The sequence below is a fragment of the Gopherus evgoodei genome, chromosome 3 (genome assembly GCF_007399415.2).
Source record: "Gopherus evgoodei ecotype Sinaloan lineage chromosome 3, rGopEvg1_v1.p, whole genome shotgun sequence".
Lineage (NCBI taxonomy): Eukaryota > Metazoa > Chordata > Testudines > Testudinidae > Gopherus > Gopherus evgoodei.
In genome coordinates, this window is record NC_044324.1 from 188,523,739 (window position 1) to 188,546,931 (window position 23,193).

Genomic DNA, 23,193 nt, shown 5'->3' on the forward strand with positions numbered 1-23,193 from the left:
TAAAATACAAAATCCTACAGAAATAAATATGAAGCTGATACTATTGTTGTCAATTGCATTTTATGTCAATCATCATAAGGGAATTGCATAACATGTCTTAGGGACACGAATGAAATCATAAGATATAGTTAATATATGGACAGCAAAAGAATTTCAAGCAGAGCTCAGAAAAGCTGAGCCATATCCTTCTCAAGAGTGATCTAAGTGGGGAGCCCAAAGGCTCCTTTTACATTGCAGTTTGGGGGTTTTCACTAGCCAAGGGATGACAGTACTGTGGATGAGAAGCAAGTTTTAACTCATATGAAACTAACTGGCCCCAAAGGTTTTTTAAACCTGGAGACTAGACATTTTTGGAGGCTTGGGAAGGCCCATATAAGGTGTTGCATGGAAGGAGAAGAACTGGTCTATGGCTGGGGCAGAGAGACTCTATCTGGAAGCCCAGATGGACACAGTCCTGCCAACCCCCTGGCTGTGTCCCCCACACCTGTCTGATTGAGTAACTATACTTCTGGGGCTACTGGATCCTAACACCGGCCTGATCCGATGAGCAGCCAGCTGAGAATAACGACAAAAGGTGAGACAAAAGGTGTGGCTCCAGACCAAAGAAACCAATAGGTGGATGGGGAGCATGACAGTCTAGAAAACTGCAGAAGGACTAGTTGAGTTTCTTGGAAAGTGAGGGAGAGAAAAGAGCAACATTTATTCAGGTGCTTCTCTCATTCATCCTCACAATACTAAGTAACCTAGGTTAGTAACCTAGGATAACATTTTCAAAAGCACCTAGCACACTTGGGAACCTAAATCTCTTTTTCAAAAGTGGGCTTCTGTACATGGGGAAAACTGACCAGAACAGCTATTTTGGAATAGCTCCTCATGTGAACACAGTATCTAAAATATGCCAGAAGAGAGTGTTTACACCAAGGAGTTACACCCAGTTGCTAAATTACACTGGAGTAGCTATTCTGGAATGGCTATGCTGGATAATTTCCCCCCAAGTAGGCAAGCTATTAGGCACTTGGGAGCCTAAGTCTCACTGAAAGTGAATTAGATGCTTTTGAAAATGTTACCCTTAGTCTTTACTGATTTCTAGCCAAACTCCAGTTTTAAAATATTTTAAAAACCAGTTTATGAAAGCTATAACCTGCCCATGATTGGTGCAACCCTGCCAAATGAAACTGTTTTTTTAAATGTTATTCTAATTTACCATGCATAAAAGGATCCTGTTAACATTGTGTGTTAACTTATAACTCCTCTTTTCAACATAGACCACTCCGTTAAACAAGTATTTGTTTTAACCCAGTCCTAAATCAATTATTCATTCTAACCTCATTGCAAATAATGTTATTATAAAGTTAAAATACAAAAGGAAAAAGCTTTCAAATATGTTTATTTCTTCTGTCATTTCATACAAATAGAGTTCATGAGGTTGCAGAATGCTGCAAAGATATAATGTATTTAGCAAATGCCTACATTTCATTTTGTATGCAGTACTGTTATAGCTGTGTTGGTCCCAGTATATTAGAGAGGAGATGGTCCAGTAAAAGATATTACCTCACCCACCTTGTCTCTCTAAATTTCACTTCAACATTTAGCCAAACTCAATATCCACTTGCTTCTTGGCATACCCTACTATGACTTTATTAGAGACAGCTGAATTTTAGGATATCCTTTAAAAAAAAAAAGAAAATGTTCCACAGCAACAATTCTTAATTTGTAGTTTAGACTGATACAACAGAACAGAGTTTCTAAAAATATGAGCGCGCAGGACATCAATGTTCCATTAAGCATTTTCTGGTTATCTGCAGAATTAATTATTTTGAGAACAAAGTAGTAAAAGAACACGGGTGGCTAACCTACAAAAGCATCTCTCTCACGCAAAGCAGTCCTCAAAGTGACGCCTGACTCTGAAGGCAGTAGCAAAGAAGTAACGGTGGCATGGTATGGTATTGCCACCTTCACCTCTGCACTGCTGCTGACGGGGCACTGCCTTCAGAGCTCGGTGCCTGGCGAGCAGCTGCTGCTCTCTGGCCACCCAACCCTGAAGGCAGCACAGAATTAAGGATGGCAGTATTGTGACCCTCTACAATAACTTTGTGACACCCCCCCATCCCCTTTTGGGTTGAGACCCTCCATTTGAGAAATGTTGGTCTTCCCAGTGAAATCTGTATAGGGTAAAAGTACACAAAAGATCAGATTTCACCCGGGAGACCAGATTTCATGGTCCAAGACGTTTTTCATGGCGATGAATTTGGTATGGCCCCATCTATAATATCAGCCAATCAGATCCTACCCAATTCATAATGCAGTATATTGCTAAAAAAATTACTTTTTCTGGATAAATTGCTCCATATAGATAACAGTTGCACTAATAACAACGCAGCAAGAGCAACTGTCACTCTACTGCATCAATTCATCAGATGAACCAATTAAATCAGTATTTCACATAACAAAAATAAACTCATTCTATTCAAATGCAGTCAAAGATCAATGTCTCCTGCTTTGAAAATAAATCTCTCTGATTTGCTTTGGCATTTATATTAAAGCAGGAGACTATTATCTTCACACTGTTTTAATTGTATTGATTCTATGCTTTAAGAATTAAACCACAGAAAATGAGCTATTAACTTTTATAGGCTGCATCCAGCCCTGGCCTAAGAGGGTACAAGTGAAGTGAGACATTAGGTCTCAGGTTGGCCCTGAGGGCCTAATCTGTATGCACACGACTTATGGGTAAATTCTTGAAAAGCTGCAGTGTGAGGAAGCCGCAAGTGATGGAAAATTTTCCTTCCAATTTTCAATCCCCCTAAAACTCTGAGAGAGAACAATTCACGGGGCTATCGTGAATGAAGCTGCTGAGAGACATTCTAAATCCAAGCTTTAGGGGATTAAATATCCTGTCCTGATCACAACAGATTTCTCCTATTCTGGTCTTGAATAAATTTGCCAGGCACAGGACTAAGGATTGTGTGTATGCAGAGAGAGTGATAGCCAATAATACTTCTTTCCCAGCATTTGTGTGGGGCAAGTTCTCTGCCAAACACAAAAAGACAGAATTTGGCCATGTAACCTGCAAAATAAGTGAATGACTATGAAATTTTGAAACTTACAGTGTCCTAATGAAATCCAGTGTATCCTTATCTTTAGCAAACATGTCAGCAAGGATGTGTTGTACTCCAGCCTCTACTTCCTGAATGGTTGTAAGTCCTTAAATGAAAACATACTGCTAATTATTATAAAGAAGCTAAAAACTAGCAATAACAACATCAGTAATAAAACATATCCCTAAATACATACAAATGGAAAGGATATAAATACAAGCTACTGGAATAATCTGGAGTGTTGCAATAAAGAAACCAGATTGATGGAATTAGCGAATAGCATCTGGCCATCCCTTCCAAAACATCTAAAATTAATATCAGATTCTACAAGTACAGATTATTAATTATGTTACTGTAAATCAAAGCAACATTAATTGAGAGATGGGTATCAAACATCTATACCTTATTCTAAAAGTACTTGCATGGGCTTCATATTTATTATACATTAGAAATAATAAAAATAATAAAGTTAGATGTTTGGACACAGATTAAGAGAGTTCACCCAAGATAAGTAAGCAAAACAGAGGATCATACGCTCCCACTACCTACCAAGTATGTCACTTTTTTAAGCATACTACGTTGTTGGAATCCTGAGTACCTTTCCATAAAATGCTATAAACGTCAGTATTACGGGGGGAGCACATTGTGATCCCTGTATTGAGGCTGCCTGATCTTCACATGCTTTTTGTTCTGTTTTTAATTATTTCAACCATTTTGTTCAGTACAGCTGTAACTCTTAGAGGGTCTGCTATTCCAAGATTACTCCTATAGCCTTTTTTTTTTTAAGTATAGGTACAAAAACGTTTGTTATCCTGCTAAATGTGGAACACTGGCTGTTTTTAAATGAGAGATTGCAATATTTTTGTTAGTAGCTGAGCCATTTCATTCAGCTTCTTCAGAACTCTTAGACCAGGGGTTCTCAAACGGGGGATCGGGACCCCTCAGGGCATCATGAGGTTATTACATGGAGGGGTCGCGAACTGTCAACCTCCACCCCAAATCCCGCTTTCCCTTCATCATTTATAATGGTGTTAAATATATTAAAAAGCATTTTTAATTTATATGGGGGGGGTGTCACACTCAGAGGCTTGCCATGTGTAAAGGGTCACCAGTAAAAATGTTTCAGAGCCACTGTCCTAGATGTACCTTCTGACCTGGTGACTAATTTGCTTTGTAAATTATTAGTTTGCTCCTAAGCCTCTTTTTCTGACACCTCAGACTCAGAGTACCTCCTCTTTATTACCAGAAAGGAGCACATCCAGGTTAGAAATCCCCTCAACATTCTCAGAAATGAAGAAGGATGTAAAGAAATGATTTCATATCTCAGCAATGTCTTTATCTTCCTTAACTGCTCCTTTTAATCCCTGATAATCCAGCAGACCCACCAATTGTTTTGCAGGTTTCCTGCTTCTGATATACTTCATGAATTCTGGATTCACCTGTTAAACCAATTGTGTCCCTCACAACTCTGCAAGGCTTCATATCCCACTGAGAGCAGTCAAGCCAAGCATAAACTCGCGTCTGCACACTCAAGTTTAACACCATTTAGCTGCACTACTTCTCAAAAGAATCTGCCAAATCTATGTGCTTCAGTCTGCCGATTGTAAAACAGACTATTTACATATACATAAAGCACTGTTCCAGAGTGTTACACCCTCCACAAAGGTAACAGCCTAATCCTGCAACCAAGTTATAATAGTTAATCCTTTACTTCAAATGCTAGACGTCTGTGCTGCAGTGCCGAAATTTTAAGATTCAAACTCTGCTGCTGGCGCATGGGATGAGGCACCACAGTTACACATTATAGAATTTGTTCTTGCTTTTTTTTCCTTTTAAAATAAAAAGTTACACAGAAAAAACCTTCAAAGAATGTTAGGGTCAAGCACTCCAAATTAGGAAATACCAGAACTAAGGCTGCCAGAGCAATCTTAATTCTATGCCCTTGTGCACATGCACTACGACCTAGCCTTTAATAATATGATTGAATGCTACTTTTTCCTATAGAATCCGTTTCTCAGCTGCTTAGCGAACGAAAAGTGAAAGGCACATCAAGACTGAGGCATGATTTGTCTTCTGGTTCAAGGAGGTTCACATAAGCAGGGGAACTCTGTTTTATCCCTGGCTCTGCCAAATTTTCTATACAATACTGGTCAAGTTTACTACACCAAAATTTTGCCCAGACCAGCAATTGTATGTCCTTCATTTTTTGAATGCCTAACTTGATATGAGGTCTCATTTTAAGAAGTGATGGGCACTTGCAGTCCTGAAGACAGCAGAAGCTATGAGTGCTCAGCATCTCTGCCAATAAGGCAGTGTGGCCTGGAGGAATCAGAAGATTCCACCTTCTAATCCTGGTTCTCCAGGGATATAGTGGAGCCTTGCGCAAATCTGTTTCAGGGCTGGTCTACATTACTGGGAGGGGAGGAAGGGACGGGAATAACATAGCTGAAGTCAATATACTTAGATCTACTTACCGCAGTGTCAACGGGAGATGCTCTCCCGTCTATACTAGACATGATAAATCGACCCCCGCTGGATCGATTGCTGCCCATCGATCCAGCCAGTAGTGTAGACAAGCCCTAACTTTCTTCACGTATGAAATAGGTATTCAATCTCTTAACATCTGTACAAGGCTCTGAACATACAGAAAGCCATACAAATGCTTCATACAATAAAAAACCTAGGTTTCTCAAATCGGGAAAGTTGGAATAACTGGGCCTATAAATTTACCATAATTGTAAGGTCAGCTGTGAAAAGTGAGAAAAATACATAAAATAACTAACTAGAACAATCAAAGTCAACAGGAAAAGGTGCAAAAGGAAGACAAAGACCAAATTAGTTCAAACAAAAGGACCTACTGATATAATTCAAGGACTGTGCTAAGATCATGCCTGGTAAACAAGAATAGAGAGAGACTGGAAATCAAGCAATCAAAATTGGTGTTTCAGAAATTAGGCCTAATTGGTAGTCAATGTAATAAGAGGAGGAGTTGTTCCACACATCACAGCTTTTTGGGATACATAATAAAAGACAGACAACAAGGGAGCAGGCTACTATGATGCTGGCTGACTGAAAAAGTGGAAGGAGCATGCTTCACCATCATGGTTGCCACCCCCACTGTCTTCAGGGACTCTGTACCTTCTTCATCCTGATCCGAAGGCATATTCTGACCAAACTGGATCAGAGGGAGGAACCCAGATGACACTACCACCTCCACTGACTTCTGCTAAATCCCAACCACCACCTGAGAAGGGAAACCTCTCGTCCCCCACCACCAAATCTGTTAATTTCCTTCCCTACCTTATTTCTTCTTCCCATCCATAAGTACATAAGAATGGACATATTGGATCAGATCAATGGTCCATCTAGCCCAGTATCCTGTCTTCCAACAGTGGCCAATGCCACATGCTTCAAAGGCAATGAACAGAACAGGGCAATCAACCAGTGATCCATCCCATCATCCAGTCCAAGCATCTATAGCCAGAGGTTTTCAGACACCAGAGCATGGGGTTGCATCCCTGACCATCTTGGCTCCAACAGTCATTGATGGACCTATCCTCCATGATCTGACCTAATTTTTTTTTAACCCAGTTATAGTTTTGGCCTTCACAACATCCCCTGGCAACGAATTCCACAGGCTGATTGTGCACTGTGTGAAGAAGTACTTCCTTCTGTTTGTTTTAAACCTGCTGCCTATTAATTTCATTGGGTAACTCCTGGTTCCTGTGTTACGTGAAGGAGTAAATAACACTTCCTTATTCTCTTTCTAGATACCATTCATGATTTGATAGACCTCCATCATTTCCCCCCCTAGTGGCCCCTTTTCCAAGCTGAATAGTCCCCATCTCTTTAATCTTTCCCCATACATTAAGCTGTTCCATACTCTTAATTTTTGTTGCCCTTCCTTGTATGAACTCCACCAGTGCTGGTCCCAAGCCCGGATCAAATAGGAAGAGGGTTGGTTGATGGGGCAGTTTCCCATCACATAAAAAAAAAAAAAGATCTAGCTACAGAGACTACTCACATAAACCAAAAATCAAGGCCTGAGGAGGCTGGAAAGCATTCAGATGCACATATGACAGTGGATGATCAAATCCATCAAGTAGTCACCCACTTGATGGTCCAAACTGTGAAGGCCAAAAAGAGTACATCCATAGCTACATGGAATGTACAAACTCTAAATAGTGCAGGAAAATTAGCACAGGTAATCAAAGAAATGGATCGATATAAAACTGACATCCTAGGACTTTGTGAAGTTAGAAGAAAAGATCAAGGTATGATAACATCTGGAGAAAAAACAATGTTATATTCAGATGGAACCAAACATGAGAGAGATGTAGGAATCATCATGAATAGCGCTGCAAAGAAATCACATATGAATTGGCAGCCAATATCAGATAAGCTACTGGCAGCTAGAGTCCACTCTCGGCATATTAAGTGCATCATAGTCCAGGCATGTACTCTAACAAACAATGCAGATGCAGAGAACAAAGAGAGATTATATACGATGTAATGAAAGAAATACCAGACCACAATCTTGTCCTGGCTATGGCAGATTTTAATGTCCCGATCAGAAATGAAAGAGGTTGGGAAATAATCATCATTCCACATACAACTGGAGCAACGACCGACAATGGCAAAAGACCTCTTGAATTTTGTGCCAAAAACAATCTTAGCATCTGCAATTCCTTCTTCCAACATAAAAACAAGCACAAAAAAACATGGCCGTACACAAAATGAGATCGACTATATCTGTGTTAGTCACAGGTGGAAAACATCAGTGTTAGACACAACAGTATTCAGAGGGGCAGATATAGGGAACAATCACTATTTGCTGAAAGAAAACATCAAATTGAAGTTTAAAGCGCTTCAAAAGAAAGAACATGTGCTGAGAATGGAAAAAGAACACTTACCAAGTAATACTGCTCTTGAATGGAAACCAGAAAATACAAGAAGAGAGGAAGACCGCGAATAACATGGAAACAAAGAGTTCTGAACATCAAGCACCTCCACATGAAATGGGAAGATTTGGTGAGAAGGGCAGTTTACAGGCAAAGATGTGGGTAGTCCAATGTGCAGCAAAGCACAAGATTGACTAAGGTCTAAGGCTCCCTGTACCTTTTTCATTTCTAATATATCTTTTTTCAGATGGGGTGACCAGAACTGGATGCAATATTCAAGGTGTGGGTGTACAATGGATTTATATAGTCGCATTATGGTATTTCCTGTTTTATTATCTATCCATTTCCTAATTGTTCCTAATATTCTGTCAGCTAATATTCTGTTATTCTGTTCAGAGAACTATCCATGGGGACTCCAAGACCTCTTTCTTGAATGGTAACAGCTAATTTAGACCCCATCATTTTGTATGTATAGCTGGGATTATGTTTTCCAATGGGCAACATTGAATTTCATTTGCCATTTTGTTATTCAGTCACCTAGTTTTGGGAGATCTAACTCTTTGTAATCTGCTTTGGAGATTCTTGAATAATTTTGTAACATCTGCAAATTTTGCCACTTCACTCTTTAACCCTTTTTCCAGATCATTTATGATTATGTACTGGTACCAGTACAGATACCAGAGGGACTCTGCTATTTACCTCTCTCCCTTCTGAAAACTGACCATTTATTCCTAACCATTGTTCCCTGTCTTTTAACTAGTTACTGATCCACGACAGCTCCTTCCCTCTTCTCCCTTGACTGCTTAGTTTGTTAAGGAGCCTTCAAGGAGATATTTTGTCAAAGGCTTTTTGAAAGCCCAAGTACACTAGATCCACTGGATCACCCTTGTCAACAGGTTTGTTGCCTCACTCAAAGAATTCTAGTAGATTGGTGAGTCATGACTTCCCTTTACAAAAGCTGTGTTGACTCTTCCCCAACATATCATACACTTTTGCCCTCTCCTTCTCCTTCACCTTTGTGGCAAACTCAGGACAAATGGCTACAAAGGGAAGGGTAGTAATTAGTCCTGGGGGGTTAAAAGGCCTCTCCCTATCCACTGAGGAGAGAGAGCCATGGGGAAATAAGGTTCAGCTGGAAAAGGAGTTACCAGGGAACTAATTAGGTTCAGCTGGCCCCAACTGCTGGAGGCCTTTTTAAACCCTCCCCAGCATGTAAGCAGGGAGGAGAGTGAGAAAAGGTGCCAGCAAGTTAGGTGCAGCAAGGCTCTGAACCCTTCCAGCAAGGAAGACTGCACTCTGTCCCCAGAAGGGGAGAAACACAGCACAAGGGACTGACTGAGGGAGGGATCAGCCAGACCCTTTGCGACCTGGAAGGATTTTGCTTTGCCTAAGCCTGTCTCTCCAAGGCTAAAAAGGACTGAGCCTGCAGAGAACTTTGCCACACTTTCTAATAGTAGTCTGACTTAACTAGCCAAAACTGTTTATTTTAAAACACTGCTGTAAGCCTGTGACCAGAAAGGCAGCTAAATGCAATGTCCAAAACAATGCTAGTACAAGTTTACCAGGTTGCAATGTGACTGAAAAGACCATGTGTGGTGCCTGTGTTTTTCAGCAGTGAGGCTGCAAGTGAAAGTCAAAACCAAGACAGAAGCTGCATTTTTCCATCTTTGCTGTTCTTTTCTTTTCCCTTGTGTATGTGTTTGTCTTGTTTTCTAGAAAACAGAACTGGACTTTAGCAACACTACCATCGACAGCTCCAACCCATCTCAACTAACTTCTTCTCTACTCTCCAAAAGCAGTTATTACCATTGAGAAGACAATCAAACAAGGGTGGTTGGGCATGGGGGAGTTCCTTTAAAGACTCTCTACAGCTAAAGCAAAAGGGAGTAAGAGATTCTGTTCAAATAAAAGCCTTACTTACCACATTAAATTTAAAATGGTTTAATCATTTTTCCTTCTCTTTTTCTGTATCTTTAATAAAAGGTTAAAAGAATTCTTAATGGTGTGTTTACCATGGTAATAAGCATGCTGATGTTTCTGTATACAAAACCCCAAATCTTGTTTAAAACTGTTTAATGTTGTACTGTTTCAGTGTCCTGTTAACACACCTTTTTGACTCTTTGGGTTCTTTTGTTCTATCTAAATTAACAGAACAAGCAGCAAGTTATTGAGCAAATCAAAACAGTGGTAAACTTTGCCCCTAATCTGTGTGTGTCAGTTTCCCATTTGTAAAAAAGAATGCAAGTCTTTCCTATTAAACATTAATTTGTTTGTGAGGTGCTCAGACACTACAATGACTGGCACGATACAAAAGCATGTGAGGAAATGAATAATTCCATATCCAGTGCAGAATTTGGATGGGGTGCAGTAAATAAAGGATACATCTGCACATTGGATGGTGAGCATAAGAGAAATATTGAAGAGCTACCCATTGAGTGAGCACCACCTAGCGGGTGCACTGTTGGAGGAAGGGATCCTGTGTAAAAAATTGTATGTGATCATGTAATTAACAATTATATTACAATGCATATGCACAAAGGAGCAGAATGAAGACTCCAGACAGCCTAAATTCTGGCATTTCATAATTTTTGAATGCTTGACTTTGCAATCTAAACAACATATTTTTAATTCAGAGTTTGTTTGGTTTTTTCTTTTTGATACATAACATATGACTAGGAATATTCTAAAAATTTCAACTGAGAAATTAAAAGCCATAAGCCAGAATCCCATGGGACCATTTTTGCATAACTAGGAGCTCACTCCTGTGAGATCAAACAAAATTTATTCTCCTTTCATACTGCATGCAGGCTGTCCACCAGAACCTGATTCCTATCTGTATGTCGTTTGTAAAGTGCCTCATGGTCCTTTACGATGAAAGGCATAATATAAATGCAAGCTCTGATTCTCTATTTCTAGCAGAATATTGAAAGGTTTATTCATTCCAAATATTAAAAATGACAATGAAACATGCTACTCCAATAACTGACAGTCCCTTTTGAATGCAAACATTCAAACATCCTGATAACTGATCTCAACTTTCATTACAAATACTTCCCTTTGGCTCTGGCACTCTTCCAGCACAATCAATTATCTGGCAGTATAGTACACAGCAGTGCTTGCAACATCTTGCTTATGAAATATTGCAGCACTCTAAAATGTGATATTTAATCAATCAGAAATTTTGCCAATTGATTCACAATGCTAAATTTGGACCAATTTAACTTTACCATTTTAGTTAATCTTTATATTTTGATTACTGTTTATAATGTGAGATGAGTAAGAGTCAGTATCAACAAGCAGTTTCAGCATATGCGTTGTAAAAAAAGGTGACGTGGTTTATTGTTGGAAACTGCCCTCTACGCATTTTCAAAGACAGAATCAATTCTGCAGAATTTAAATGTGACACTAGTAGTTAGAGCACCCATTCCAATACCAGACTGTCTTCTCTCCAGCACCATGAAGACCCACCCAGCACTTAAAAGGGCTCCCACTCACTCCCAACCACCAAATACAGACATTTTTAGGATGTGCCTTGGTGGATGAAATTTGCCTCAGTGCAAGATGCCTGCACTTTATAACACTGAACTTTAAGTATCGTGTCAAGGGTGTAAGTGGGGATGGAACCTTAGACAGGCCCTCTGTGCTGTAGTGAAGTTCACCCTATATTTCCTCATGCCACGGTCCCTGTAGCAGGTTCTCATTTCTCGAGCTTTCCTTCTAGGATTTTCCAGAATTTTTTTTAGACAATAGATGACCGTGATTTTCAACTTGGCTTTTTCTACTGCATCTATCGCTGAAGTCTCTAAGCAATGTAAGATATTCTCATATTAACTTTCAATAGTATCAGGACAACTAATAAATAAAGCTGTTTTTTATTCAAGGTATGTTCTAATTCCCATTAACGCATACAGGAACTGAGTACTTACCTTTGACATTAGGCTTAATGTAAGAAAACAGACTGAGTTCTACTGGGTTTTCGATGAGAGATATGGCAGCAGGTTCTAATCCCAGTTGTTTGGCCCTTTGGGCTTTGGTGCCTTTACTTCCAGTTTTATATGGCGCAGACTGTGGGGCGGAAAAGTAGTTGCAAGATGTATTGTTATTTAAAAAGGCAGAGATCAACATTTCTGCCATATCTAAGCTAGGCAACATATTTGGGGTCAACCAGAACATTGGCAAATTTGTGTCAAATTCACCAATTTGTTTCAGTCAAAAATATCACCCCATCCACACCCCAAGTCAAAACATTTTGTCTTAACATCTTCTAAATGAAAGGTTTCAATTTCTGGATTCAAAATGACTTTTTATTTCAAAATGTGCTTCAGCTTATTTACAAAATATAAAAAAAGCTCAAAAAACTAAACAAAATGTTTTGTTCAAATCCTAAACTACTTTTTCCCCATTTTTCAGAATGGCCAGCGAACCAAAAATTAGTTATTCTCACAGCATTAGTCACAGCTAACATTTTTCATTACATCTTCTTTAATTGTACAACATTTTACTAACATATTTAAAAAAGAGACACTAACCACATGGTCCAATTCATCCAAAGTTTTGCAGTTTAATAAGGCTGTTAACAGAGCTCCTGATAGCTTTCCTTCTTTCTTTATCTTCTGTATTGTTGCATGTGTCTTCTTTGCAACAGTACTACAATACATGTGTTTTATGTTAATAAATAATCACATTTCAAATCAGATTAAAAAGATTATCACTAAATGTGGTCCAACTCACTGGGTCTCATGGCAGCATGTTGTTGAGGCACTGTGTTTGGCCTTAGAAGCTATAGAAGACTACACCATATATCAGCCTCAAGGAACCCACTCTGACAAATGCTGTAGAAATCCTAATAATTTCTCTCTCATTTGTTCAACAATCAACAAAGCTTGCACTAATTGGGCGGGGCCAAATCTAGAAATCAAGCAAAGAGTGTTAAGCTAAGTCTTTTATGCTTTGATGTTCCTTGTAACACTGCCACCCTGTGATCCAAGTGCAGCAACTCTGACACTTGATCTAAATAAGAATTTATATTAAGTACGTATGAGCTAAATCCAGGGTGATGAACACCTGGAACTCTTGCTTAAGTCAACAGGAGCTGCAGATGCTCAGCACCTCTCAGGATCTGTCTCTATAGTAGCAGAGAGTATTAGGGACGTCTTAGGGTCCAGTAGCCACTAGTAAGTGAAATCATTACAAAACACTTGACTTGGTCTGACAGTGGGGGACAGTGGCACACAATACTGCATGCCCTCCCAGAACCCCATTTCCTGTCCCAGGTATTCTCCGCTATCTGAGGGGAATCTCCTACTCCAACAATGGCCAGGACTGGAAGGGGTAGATCTCAGCACACAGAACCTTTACATCTGTTCCCTGCCCACTTAGAGCACATCAAATAGATTTTAAAGACACACTAACCATGGCATCAAGGAGGAACTGTGGCAGCCCTGATTGCCTCTGCGGTGGAGTCTGAACTAACGGAGAGCTGCAGGCTGCTTCAGCGGCAGCTTGCTCTGCTTGGCCAAATAAGTGCTTCCGACTCCCTAACTATATTATTTGGAGAGGGTTGTTGTGTCTCCACAAGCCCAGAGAGACTGTGTGCATGTGCCCCGGAGGCAGAAGGGGAGTGACTCCCTGTCCTCCTTGCCTACTTAAAAGTGCAGCTTGCTCCATGCACTCACTTTCCTCTGTGTCTGCTAAGTGTGTGCATGGGTTACTGGCTCTTGGCCTGGCTCCCTCATCACAGTAATATTTTGGGGCTGCCTTCCATGCCCACTACAAACACCAAGGTATCACATGCTACTCGCCTTACCCTACACTAGAAGCTGCGGACTGACTCTTGCAGCTACCGAAAAGGAGCCCTGGGCTTCTTTTCCAGATGTTCAGATGTCAGTGCAAGGAGCGGAGTTTATTTCTGATTCAGGGCTACATACTTCAGGGGCCTCTAAATCACAAAATATATTTAAAATAACTCCTCACTGAGCAATTAGTAACTCTAACTCTCTTTTTTCTTCTTATGCAAAGTGAAAGGCAGGGGAGCATCAAGGATACCCCTCTCTTTAACTCAGTATTTTGGCTTTAAGATCTTTGTTCCCATTTAAAAAAAAAGATCACATTCTAGTTGGAATTTTCCCCCCTTGCATTACTGATGCATACTTACCACCTTCATGACATATTTTACTGGGAATTATACTATTGCTCTTTTAGACACCATACGCACAGAGTTCCAAATTGTAACCAAGCACACGAGGAACTCAGACCTGGCAGCAGGTCATCGTTTAACTCCTTTCCCTCACACACACATACACGCCCCTGACTAGATTACTTACCGTAGTTCTTCCAGTGTTTGCTGTACTTCTCGCAAGGCATCAGCTTCCAGATTATTCACAAGCTCTTTTCGATACCGGGCAATGAATGGAATTGTGTTTTCATCACGGAAAAGGCAAATTATGTTTGCACACACCCATGGTTCAATATTTGTTCTTTCTGACAGGACCTGCCACAAGAAAACATAAGTAACTATTTTTAAAGCTGGTAAATTGGCTTAATGTCTTCACTTCAGTTTCATATCCAGCCAGTATAGAGTGCTGTTTTGTGCCCAATACTGCCCTCTGCTGGATGGAATGCCAGGCTTGCAAAAGCATGTGTCAAAACTATAATACTGCTACAGGTACCTTGACCTTGAATTTGTACTTATTAAGAAAAAAGAATGAGTTCTGGCATATGATGATCATGAAATAAAGTGGCCACTGTGGGGACGGACATAGGGGGGTAGGATGAACATGAAGCACTGGGTGGCCACAATCCTGTTATACTAGGTCAGTGGTGACCAAAAAGTCATTATTAAAGACTGTTCCAAGTGTGATGTGACTTTGATAATCTCAGAGTCTTATCTAACACATAAGGGTCAACATCGCAAAAACCACCACCATATTATAGGCACCCTTTGCTATCAGTCTTAGTAGAAACCAAGGGCTGAACGTACCCTAGAATATCCTCAGCCATGTGGGTGGCTAAGGTACATTGATACGGTGGTATGGGGAAGATTATACTTCATCTGTCAGGGCTATAGCTGCTCTGTGGATAAACAGACGACTTCAGTCTCTAGGGCCTTTCACAAGCACTAAAACTGAACTGAGGTGAGGTGAGAATGACATCAATCCTAACCAAAATATGTAATTCTCATAACTAGGCCAACTTTCTAGCAGAATAATCACCACAAAAACCCCACCCAATTATTAAAAATAGCTGCAGTAGATGGGGGGGGGTTAGGGGGGCGGCAGGGAGACTGGCATTGCAGAACTCTATATTAAAAAAAATACTAGAGTTGGTCCACTGGGAACCAAAATGATGCCATCAAGCTCATTTTACAGAAGTCTCAATAATTAAATACAGGAAGAATTTTCAAAATACCCTAAGCCCTGATCTACATGCAGATTTTGTACTGGTATACTAATTCAGTTAGGGTCAGAATTTTCTATTGATATATTATACCAGTACAATCCCTAGTGTGGACTCAGTATATGGGAATAAGCTCTTCTGGGATAAGTCTCCTTTATGCCAGTATAACTGGATCTACCCTACAGAGGTTTGCATCGCTTTAATTATCTTGGAATAGTGAAAGTGGCACAACTTGTATGTGTAGACAACACCTAAGTGACTCAGAAGTCTCTGAAAATTTTACTCTATATAACAACACACACATGCTCACCTGCGATCATACAAATCACATTAACAGTAACACATTTGAGGCTACATAAAATATCTTATGCACCTTACTGAGTACCTAGTTATAACCAACAGCATACACAGGCTTAGATAATAAACAAGGACATGGGAGAACTTCAAGGAGTTTGCCAACAGTATTTGCAGGAACTTCTTCCCTTTAGAAGTCAGCAGAATTTTAAGGATGTCAGGGAGAGAATTCTGATAATCAATTCTAATATTTTTAATGTAGTAGCAAGCTGTACAGTACAGTAGCATGAGTACGCTACAATGTGCTGCCCTATTCCACTCACGTCCCAGTGTTCCATAGCTACATCTAGCCCCATAGAACAAGGGCTGTGTTTGTCAGTCTGTTTGGTTGTTGTGGTGGTTTGTTTGTTTGTTTGAAGGACCGTGTGTTGTAGCTGGCAGTTGGATGCGGAGCTACCAAGGAAGGTTTGAAAGCTAGAAGCCTCTGGTAACTGGCTGAGCCTTAACCAGTGAGCGGGGCATTCACTCAGGCCAGGGCTTTATAAAGCTGCGCACAAGCGACCAGGGAGCTCAGCAAACAGGAGCTGCTAACAGGGAGTTTCGCAAGGGAGTTTGGAAGGGGAGTAGGAAGGGAGTGGGGGTCCCTTGTTGGTCTCATCTGTGACCCATTGGTCCCCTGAACCTATAAACCAAGCCACATCCAAAACCTTTCTGTTTAAAGCAGAGCAGAGCGGACAGGGAGCTGCAGACGGGAATTTGAGAGAGTTTGACAGAGGAAGGCTTACAATGGTGAGGAGGATCCGCAACACCTGTGGCAGCACTGCTTCTGTCTCCTCCACCTGCGCCTGTAGCCAGACAGAGCACCAAAGCATGGATGCTTTTACCCAGATTCTGGTGTGGGTTTGCAAAGACTGTAATTTGCAATTTCCACTTACTGATATCCAGGCTGGGGGTGGCATCCAATGTGAAAGGTGCCTACTGGTGGAATCTCTCAGGCAGCAGGTGGGAGAGCTACAGGAGGAGGTGGCTAGGCTGAGGAACATCCGTATCCATGAGCAATTCCTGGACACTATCCATGTGGAGACAGCTGACGTAGCTGTCCCAGTTCACAGGACTACTGACACACCAGTGGAGGAGGAGATGGCTCAGGATGTATCTGACACACCAGTGGAGGAGGAGATGGCTCAGGGTGGACACTGGCAGCTGGTTACTTCTGGCAGCAGGCAGTGCTCCACCCCTGCTGCGAACCCTCCTGCTGTGGTAATAGATAACCGTTATGCTCTTCTTGATACAAGAGAGAAGGAATCACCCCCAACAGTTAAGGAGGCGAAGCCTCGTATCCCTAAGGCTGGGAGGTCTGCTGCCACCACTGATAATAAGAAACGTAGGGTAGTGGTGGTTGGAGACTCTCTGCTGAAGGGGACGGAGACATCCATCTGTCGCCCTGACCGTTCATCCCGGGAGGTATGCTGCCTGCCAGGGGCCCGTATCCGAGATGTTACAGAGGTATTGTCGAGGATTATCTGGCCTTCTGACTACTACCTCATGCTACTCATCCATGTGGGCACAAATGATACTGCGAGGTGTGACACTGAGCAGATCAAGAGTGACTACAGGGCTCTGGGAGTACGGGTTAAAGAGTTTGGAGCGCAGGTGGTATTCTCTTCGATTCTTCCTGTCGAAGGTAGGGGCCCAGGCAGAGACAGATGCATCGTGGAAGTGAATGCCTGGCTGCGAAGATGGTGTCGCCAGGTGGTCTTTGGCTTCCTCGACCACGGGATTCTATTTGAGGAAGGACTGTTAGGCACAGACGGCGTTCACCTTTCGAGGAGGGGAAAGGCCTTATTTGCGCACAGACTGGCTAACCTAGTAAGGAGGGCTTTAAACTAGGTTCGACGGGGACAGGTGAGCAAACCCCACAGGTAAGTGAGGAACAAGACCTGGGAGATGGGTTGGAAACAGGAGGGAGCGTGGGCTATAAGGGCAGAGAGAAAGGAGGGTCAGGGCAAAGCTGGGAGGCAAGATCAAACCAGTATCTTAGATGCCTATATACAAATGCAAGAAGTATGGGTAATAAGCAGGAAGAACTGGAAGTGCTAATAAATAAATACAGCTATGACATTGTTGGCATTACTGAAACTTGGTGGGATAATACACACGACTGGAATGTTGGTGTGGATGAGTATAGTTTGCTCAGGAAGGATAGATGGGAAAAAGGGAGGAGGTGTTGCCTTATATATTAAAAATGTACACACTTGGACTGAGGTGGAGATGGACATAGGAGACGGAAGGGTGGAGAGTCTCTGGGTTAGGCTAAAAGGGGTAAAAAACACAGGTGATGTCGTGCTGGGAGTCTACTACAGGCCACCTAATCAGGTGGAAGAGGTGGATGAGGCTTTTTTCAAACAACTAACAAAATCATCCAAAGCCCAAGATTTGGTGGTAATGGGGGACTTCAACTATCCAGATATATGTTGGGAAAATAACATCGCGGGGCACAGACTATCCAATAAGTTCCTGGACTGCATTGCAGACAACTTTTTATTTCAGAAAGTTGAAAAAGCTACTGGGGGGGAGCTGTTCTAGACTTGATTTTAACAAATAGGGAGGAACTCGTTGAGAATTTGGAAGTAGAAGGAAGCTTGGGTGAAAGTGATCATGAAATCATAGAGTTTGCAATTCTAAGGAAGGGTAGAAGGGAGTACAGCAAAATAGAGACAATGGATTTCAGGAAGGCGGATTTTGGTAAGCTCAGAGAGCTGATAGGTAAGGTCCCATGGGAATCAAGACTGAGGGGAAAAACAACTGAGGAGAGTTGGCAGTTTTTCAAAGGGACGCTATTAAGGGCCCAAAAGCAAGCTATTCCGATGGTTAGGAAAGATAGAAAATGTGGCAAAAGACCACCTTGGCTTAACCACGAGATCTTGCGTGACCTACAAAATAAAAAGGCGTCATATAAAAATGGAAACTAGGTCAGATTACAAAGGATGAATATAGGCAAATAACACAGGAATGCAGAGGCAAGATTAGAAAGGCAAAGGCACAAAATGAGCTCAAACTAGCTATGGGAATAAAGGGAAACAAGAAGACTTTTTATCAATACATTAGAAGCAAGAGGAAGACCAAGGACAGGGTAGGCCCACTGCTCAGTGAGGAGGGGGAAACAGTAACGGGAGACTTGGAAATGGCAGAGATGCTTAATGACTTCTTTGTTTCGGTCTTCACTGAGAAGTCTGAAGGAATGTCTAATATAGTGAATGCTTACGGGAAGAGGGTAGGTTTAGAAGATAAAATAAAAAAAGAGCAAGTAAAAAATCACTTAGAAAAGTTAGATGCCTGCAAATCACCAGGGCCTGATGAAATGCATCCTAGAATACTCAAGGAGTTAATAGAGGAGGTATCTGAGCCTCTAGCTATTATCTTTGGGAAATCACGGGAGACGGGGGAGATTCCAGAAGACTGGAAAAGGGCAAATATAGTGCCCATCTATAAAAAGGGAAATAAAAACCACCCAGGAAACTACAGACCAGTTAGTTTAACTTCTGTGCCAGGGAAGATAATGGAGCAGGTAATTAAAGAAATCATCTGCAAACACTTGGAAGCTGGTAAGGTGATAGGGAATAGCCAGCATGGATTTGTAAAGAACAAATCGTGTCAAACTAATCTGATAGCATTCTTTGATAGGATAACGAGCCTTGTGGATAAGGGAGAAGCGGTGGATGTGATATACCTAGACTTTAGTAAGGCATTTGATACGGTCTCGCAAGTGTATTCTTATAGATACACTAGGAAAGTACAATTTAGATGGGGCTACTATAAGGTGGGTGCATAACTGGCTGGATAACCGTACTCTGAGACTAGTTATAAATGGCTCCCAATCCTGCTGGAAAGGTATAACAAGTGGGGTTCCGCAGGGGTCTGGTTTGGGACCGGCTCTGTTCAATATCTTCATCAACGATTTAGATGTTGGCATAGAAAGTACGCTTATTAAGTTTGCGGACGATACCAAACTGGGAGGGATTGCAACTGCTTTGGAGGACAGGGTCAAAATTCAAAATGATCTGGACAAATTGGAGAAATGGTCTGAGGTAAACAGGATGAAGTTCAATAAAGATAAATGCAAAGTGCTCCACTTAGGAAGGAACAATCAGTTTCACACATACAGAATGGGAAGACACTGTCTAAGAAGGAGTATGGCAGAAAGAGATCTAGGGGTCATAGTAGACCACAAGCTTAATATGAGTCAATAGTGTGATACTGTTGCAAAAAAAGCAAACGTGATTCTGGGATGCATTAACAGGTGTGTTGTAAACAAGACACGAGAAGTCATTCTTCCGCTTTACTCTGCGCTGGTTAGGCCTCAACTGGAGTATTGTGTCCAGTTCTGGGCACCGCATTTCAAGAAAGATGTGGAGAAATTGGAGAGGGTCCAGAGAAGAGCAACGAGAATGATTAAAGGTCTTGAGAACATAACCTAAGAAGGAAGGCTGAAGGAATTGGGTTTGTTTAGTTTGGAGAAGAGAAGACTGAGAGGGGACATGATAGCAGTTTTCAGGTATCTAAAAGGGTGTCATCAGGAGAAGGGAGAAAACTTGTTCACCTTAGCCTCCAATGATAGAACAAGAAGCAATGGGCTTAAACTGCAGCAAGGGAGATTTAGGTTGGACATTAGGAAAAAGTTCCTAACTGTTGGGGTAGTTAAACACAGGAATAGATTGCCTAGGGAAGTTGTGGAATCTCCATCTCTGGAGGTATTTAAGAGTAGGTTAGATAAATGTCTATTAGGGATGGTCTAGACAGTATTTGGTCCTGCCATGCGGGCAGGGGACTGGGCTCGACGACCTCTCGAGGTCCCTTCCAGTCCTTGAGTCTATGAGTCTAAGGGCATTAACTGGCTATTTCTACAACATCTGCATTTAAATGCTCATGATTAGGCTTCATAGTTAATATTCTACTGAGATGCATGAAGATGTCCTCACACTATTTGACATTATTGTTTTAAATCTATTTGGATGAAGGTTCCATTCTCGCTGATATATATGCTGAAGTCTATCTCCAAAACAAATGGGCCACGATTTCTTTATCATACTTAAAACTTACATTCTAGAAATTACTATGAAGTCCGCAAAAAAAAAAAAAATCCTACATTTTCAAGGGTGCTACAGTCTTTGAATTGCAACTCCCGCAAGCTCTAATGGTGATAAAGAGGAAGAAAGTGAGATTGTTCTGTAAATCGCTAAACAATCTTTAATTCAAAATGTGTCTATAAGTCATAAATGTCAGAATGATAGCTGAATGGAAATTTGTAAAATTGGTTATTCAGAGGCATTTTATAGTGAACTATAACTTTCATCTGTGTATCCTGTCACAGCCTATGTTCAGGCTAAGAACAAACTGCAGTAAATAAAGTAACTCAAGCACTATTTATTTAAGAGTACCATGCTACTTCCTGGAATGTGTCAACAGCTCTTACTGAAGTCAACAGGGATCACGAATGTGTACCAGAGCCCAGGTTAGTCTTATTTCTGTAAGCTACAGTAGCGCATTAGTGGACTGCTATAAAGAAATGGAAAGATGTCATACCTGCACAATGTCCCAGTTCATTTCTAATTCCTCTTGGTGCTTGGTGCTTCCAGGATGTTTTACTGGTTTTCCTTGAGGACATGTTGTCGATTTTATCCTTTTTAAAGGGGGTTCATCAAATGTAAAATCTTCTTCGTATTTTTCCTGCTTTACTTCATTTTCCATCAAAGGTGCACTTGTTGACGGTATTTCATCGCTATCTAGGTTATTCATCTTTCCTTGACTAACGTTTATTTTTGTTCCCCGAGGCATTTTTGGGTTTTTTGTTCTAGTTTTTGGTTTGGGGTCTCCGTCTTCTTCAGGCTGTAAAAGTTTCAGTCCATCTTTACTGTCTTCATCAGCAGCAATAGGCAAAGATACATTCTGCCAAATAATCCATCAAAATAAAACACTGAATATCATGAATTAGTCCTATAAAAACATAGCAGATTTAACATAAGTGTTGTCACATGGAGAATTTGATGATAGACATCATTTTCCCAAGTTATGGCCCTAAACTGAGAGGTGCTCAGAGCCTCGCAGTTGGTATTTAGCATTGTAAAATCAGACCCCTAATTACAGTGCAGCCTGTCTTAAGCAGAGCTTCAAAGGACCAGCAAAAAGATAACAAAAACTGCAGCCTAGTAGAGATGGGCTTTGAAGATCAAAGTTACTCTAGAAATCTTGGAATTATTTTTAAACTGCTCTCTTAAAATTACCTATGGAGAGAATGTAGGCCGTGGGTTTCACTGCCTACATCGTGTATATATAATTCAGTGCTCTAACAGACTGAGCCTGGAACTAGAAGGCACCTCCCGAGTTTCAATTCCATTCCTTACGCTAAGTTGTTGAGAAGCCTTATGCAAGTCACAACTGGCTTGTGCCCCAGTTTTTCCACCAAAGTTCTTCTTTGGGATCCAGGATCAAAGGCTGGCAAACACAGTAACAAAGGGAGCTCCAAACACAGGGGATCTTATACATAGGCCATGCATGTTGGAATACCTAAGCACATTAGGGTAAGTTACAAACAGAGTAGTTTCCCTTGTGATGAATACCATCCCTGCAATTTTTTCTAATCTTGAGTATTTCTTAGCCCTACTCTTATATTTCAGTATCAAATATTTGATGAAAGACACAAGGAAAGTCATTCAAACATACTCATTAGGTCTTCAAACTGAACTGGCTTCACTGTTGCTGGGTAAGATTTAGAGAAAAATATTCTGCAAGCTGCACTATGGAACCAGCACTAATTCATGGTAGTATAACACGTACAGCATTTCCATCCCTTCCACTGTGCTAAGAATTTATCTGGAGTACCAGAGTTGTGAAAAGGTAGAAGAGAATGCAGGCGCAGTACAACAAAATGACATTTCAGTGCTGTTTCATTTCCTCTAAAGGAGGGGATGAGGTAGATAGGGAGTTTTCTTTAAATTAATACATAAACTTCAAGATTAATTCTCAGAGATGTTGAGCACCTACAACTCTCAGCAGGAAAATTTTGGCCATTGCATTTGACATTTTTAGTAGTTATGTGTGTCTTGCTTACAGATACCTACCGGCTCCTCTTTTACTGCTGTCTTCCTGGTCCTTTTCCTAATCACAGTTGATCGTGGAGCAGCAGCCTTTTTAGGTTTTGACTCAGGATTTTTTGGCAGCCTACGTTTACTTGCCACTTTCCTTTTTGGTTCCCACTCCTCCTCTTCCTCCTCTGATTCAGAGGAGCTGAAACAAAAGTAAACATTGCAAGAAGAAAAAAATATCTGTCAGGCTATATCTATACTACAGAGCTTAGACAGATACAGTCCTCTCAGCACCGAGGCCATGCATGCTGACAGAGGGAGTTTTTCTGCCAGTGTGGGAACACCACCTCCCCAAACATTAACTACACCAATAGCAGCAATCTTCCGTTGACACAGCTGCATTTACAATGGCATTTTTGTGAG

At 41.1% G+C, this 23,193-nt stretch overlaps 1 protein-coding gene across 4 annotated transcripts in view; it reads right to left on the reverse strand.

Annotated features, from left to right (window-relative positions):
• Positions 1-23,193, reverse strand: part of SRBD1 (S1 RNA binding domain 1) — a 251,220-nt gene that overhangs the window by 196,205 nt on the left and 31,822 nt on the right. For all 4 annotated transcript variants that reach the window (XM_030557685.1, XM_030557683.1, XM_030557686.1 and 1 more), the window contains 6 exons: positions 22,807-22,972; positions 21,272-21,634; positions 14,323-14,489; positions 12,529-12,646; positions 11,926-12,064; positions 3,108-3,204 (listed from right to left, as the gene is read on the reverse strand). In XM_030557685.1, coding sequence (XP_030413545.1) covers positions 3,108-3,204; positions 11,926-12,064; positions 12,529-12,646; positions 14,323-14,489; positions 21,272-21,634; positions 22,807-22,972 — 1,050 coding nt within the window. The remainder of the gene's footprint in view (positions 1-3,107; positions 3,205-11,925; positions 12,065-12,528; positions 12,647-14,322; positions 14,490-21,271; positions 21,635-22,806; positions 22,973-23,193) is intronic.